Source organism: Gavialis gangeticus, unplaced genomic scaffold (assembly GCF_001723915.1).
Source record: "Gavialis gangeticus isolate Ggan-Ray unplaced genomic scaffold, GavGan_comp1, whole genome shotgun sequence".
NCBI lineage: Eukaryota > Metazoa > Chordata > Crocodylia > Gavialidae > Gavialis > Gavialis gangeticus.
This window is the reverse complement of record NW_017729019.1, coordinates 9,658,790-9,662,777: the sequence shown is the minus strand read 5'-3', so window position 1 is coordinate 9,662,777 and position 3,988 is coordinate 9,658,790. Positions and strand designations below refer to the sequence as shown.

Sequence of the window (3,988 nt, the reverse complement as noted above, 5' to 3'; positions counted from 1 at the left end):
TGTTTTTTAAAACCGGTTTTTTTGGTGTGTGTTTTTTTCCACAAGGGGGGGGGGTTTAGGCGCTTTTCCCCCCCCCCCCCCCACAAGGGTTAGTGCAGTAACTGGGCAGCTAAGACCATGTGGCATATTACCAGAACAGCCTGATATCCAGGTGCACAGACAAAAAGATATTGGGAGAATATTTCTACATTTTGGAAAAGAAGGGAGAAGGGAGTTATGTCTGCCCCACCAAGAGGGTCATTGGCCTTTACTCACACTTTGAGGTACTTTACAGGCTCACATTTACAAATACACCAGCAGTACTCTGCTAACACTATTTTAAGGCTTGATGAGCAGTTATATTTAGGTTTACGTCGGCATGTTAAATACACACAATGCCAGCTTATAGTACACAACCTGCAAAATTCCATCTCCAACCCAAAAAGGTTGGCACAAAAAGGTACTTTTCAATTGGCCAACCCCCCCCCGCAAACAAGCATACAGTTCACATCAGTATCACAGTTCAGCTCTCAGTCATACAGATTTGCTTGCCAACCAATTCATTCCTCGGGTCATCTAGTTGCTGGTTTCAGGTAACATACCGGATTCATTTTGCGATTCAAATAATCTGTGCAGGATTCACAGCATCACTGATGAGAAATTCAATTCCTGTTCATACTTACTTAGACAAACTGGCAATTCAGGATGCCAGGTATTATCCTCTTGGCATTCAATCACATCACTTCCACTCATGACATAGCCAGGAAGGCATTTAATAGCAACTTTGCTTCTATAAATATAGTTTGGTGAATATGCAGTTTCTTTTCTCCCATTTTGAACTGCTGGCTCTGGACACTTGACCACTGAAAGAAAGTATAAAAGAACAGTAAGCTCTGAAAAAATTGTAGACAGGTCTTTTATTTTACAGACACCATAAACAGGATTTTTTTTATTTTCAGTGAACCAAATTTAAAATGTATTCCTCCAACACATTTCCTGGGACTTGGACAAGGAAAGAAACAAAGGTCAAGTGTTTTAAATGAGCCTTTATAAAGTGTATTACGATCAAGATCTACCAGGCAAATAATGCCATATTGTCTCATATAAAATGTGCCCCCAAATAAGAAATGCCTGTTTTGAAAGGCAGAACAAAGGAAAAAGGATGTTTCCTTGAAAGTACTGGTATGTAGCTGTAACAGAGTAGCAGCTTCTGCAGCATGAGCCCATCCCTTCCCCCCCACCAGCTAAGGGGAAAGAGCAAGCATCCACAGGCAGCAACTAGGGAGCCCTATTTAGTGCTTACAGAGTTGTCTTTGCTTTCCCCTAGCAGAGACAGCACATGCTATTGCCATCGTTACTTGCTTAAAATACACACTCCAATGTCCAGCAGCTGAATTTGAAAAAAGGTGTACACGTGAACAAATACAGCAGTTAGGGTATGTGAGTGAAGTAGGAGCTGCCTTGGGCTTTATGGTAAGCCCATTAGGACAGGAAAACATTCCAAGTAGCAAACAGCATGTAATTTTGTTCCAGAAGAGAAATGTATCACTTACTTCCCTATATCCAAATGGCAAATGTCCACCTTCTGACATTTCTCTCTGCTCATGCTTAGTGCACGTGTGCAGGGGATGCATCACCAAGACAGCACAGAGTTTGCAGTGACAGGCAGCTTTCCTACATGGCCCTGCTGTTCTTGCCAGTAGTGGGTTGCACATGCCAGGCTGCAGAGGCCCCAGGGAAGGCCAGCAGGGCAGGAGCCCACAGCATGCAGCCCCTTGCCTCACGCACTGATCTGGCGGGCACAGGTCCCCCCTGCAAGCATGCACAGCGGCGAGAAGCCAGACCCCACACCTGCGCCGGTAGCAGGCAGGCAGCTGTGGAGCAGAGGAGCGGGTGGGGAGGCAGAGTCAGGATCTGGTCTGGTGCAGCAGCCCTTTCCTCCTGCCAAGGGCAAGGGGCTGCAAACCCGGGTCCCTAGCCCCACAGCCATAGCAGTGGGGGCCCCGCAGAGCCTGGGGGCCGTTCATTTTAATGACAGATTTTGGGACTTTTGATGTATTTATTTATTTAAAATCAGGGAAAACCAGGATCCCCGTTGATCACCAAACTGAAAAGCTTCTCACTATAGAAAGATGAATACAAAGAATAAACAACATAAAAAATAACCACCTTTGCACTGAGGGGCGGGTGAACTCCAAACTCCATTATCATCTCCATTGGAACTACAATGAATAGTTGCCTCCCCAATAAGTGAGAAAGGGACTGAACCTCTCGGCACATCATTGCACTGGTAAGTTACTGATTTCCCATAGGTATAATCTTCCTGTTCAGAGTGCTTCCCGTTTTCTATGTCTGGAGGTGGTAAACAAGGAATTGCTGCACGATATTAAAATAAAGAAGAAAACCGTTGTTTAAGAAGCCACAGCAAAAGTTTACAAGGTACAACATTTATAAGCGACAGCGCAGTCATTCAGGCAAGTAAAAATAATTACAACAGGTTTAACTATTTTTTCCTGCAATATTTAAGGAAACTGAACTGCCAAGGTATCAACTACAGACAAACTGACATCATGTTAAGAATACTGGTTATACATAGCAATTCCCCCAAATTAACTGACACATCCGATAAGTTGTGTTAGTGTAGTAAAAAAAAGCCACAGAAAAATCTAGGACATCACCAAAAATATCAGAAAGAATAAAAAAAATGGAAATGTACAACATAATGCAGATTTTTCTATTAAAATTAATTGATAACTGTAATGCTATTATGGTCAACAATAGGAAGTGTGGAAACCATATTGAAGAACACCAACACACACTGCTATTTCATTACAGAACTGAAAACAAACAGTATTCTATTAACATTTCTGCAATGACAGTTTCCAAAAAAACCAAATAGATGAAGTAATCTCTCTGAGATCGTTATGTATTTACACCCTTTAAGGACTGCATTAATGATTTCCTGAAGTCCCACTGTAAAATTCTCTCACAAGGTTAAGTTTAGCTCCCTAACATATCAACAGCCAGAACATGAAAAACAAAAAAATAAGCTGCAGATTCATGTTAACATTATTTGCAAGTAAAGCTAATTACAAAATAAGAATCTAGTGGCAATACAAACAAAGTCTATAGACAATCTCATGGTTATAGGGGATAAAAAGATTTGTGTATGAAAACTTCAGGCAACGATGCCGAGACTTGCAATTCAAAGGACTAAAAGTCTGCAACATGTGCTCAATGGAAAATACAAAATAGTTACCTTATTAATCTGACTTTGCTCTGTGATTCAATCTGACACTTTGAATTAGATAAGGCCAATCACAACTTCCAGTGATCCATTCACCCATACTTAATCATGGTGATGGATCATTCAAAAAGGTAAATTCATACAAAGGTAAATCCTTCAATAAAAGTATGAATTTAGCCCATATACACTAGCTACCATAACTTGGACAGCCTTACACACAGCATCCAATAGCTTGTAAAAAGTAGTTAAGAAGCTACTTTATTCTCTTTAGTCATCGGTTTCCTTTCACGTACAGTTTATCTGTTGCATAGAGTAGCAAAGTGAGAACTTGCTCTTAAAACGTATAAACAGACACTGTTCACTTACACTCGCAGTGTGGAATTCCTTTATTCCAACGAACACCTTTGCCAGCAATCTCACACTGAGTAAACTGTGGTCCAATTAATCTGTACCTAGGTTGGAGAAAAACAACAACAACAACAACAACAAACAAACAAAAAAACCCCTTTCAACTAAGTTACTGGAAGCTCCCAACCAGCAGCTCATACACATAGATATACTTCTATCTCACCAATGAATGAAGCAGCAGCACCAAGTTTTTAAGCTGCAATTATGTTTGCCAAGAAAAACTGTCTATTTGGCCATGTATTCCAAACACCGAAGCCAGAAGAACTGCACATAAAAAACAGTGATTCTAACTCGTAAGTCAATGAAGATCTGTTTTTCAAGATGCGAGCCACGGCGAGGGTTGCACATGTTGCA

The 3,988-nt window shown here is 41.1% G+C and overlaps 1 protein-coding gene across 1 annotated transcript in view; it reads right to left on the bottom strand.

Moving 5' to 3' along the window:
- The window catches only part of LOC109295268 (complement component receptor 1-like protein), a 71,191-nt gene that overhangs the window by 52,388 nt on the left and 14,815 nt on the right, over positions 1–3,988 (bottom strand). Inside the window, exons 4-6 of the mRNA XM_019514036.1 lie at positions 3,593–3,678; positions 2,149–2,355; positions 663–842 (exon numbers count right to left, since the gene is read on the bottom strand). Coding sequence (XP_019369581.1) covers positions 663–842; positions 2,149–2,355; positions 3,593–3,678 — 473 coding nt within the window. The remainder of the gene's footprint in view (positions 1–662; positions 843–2,148; positions 2,356–3,592; positions 3,679–3,988) is intronic.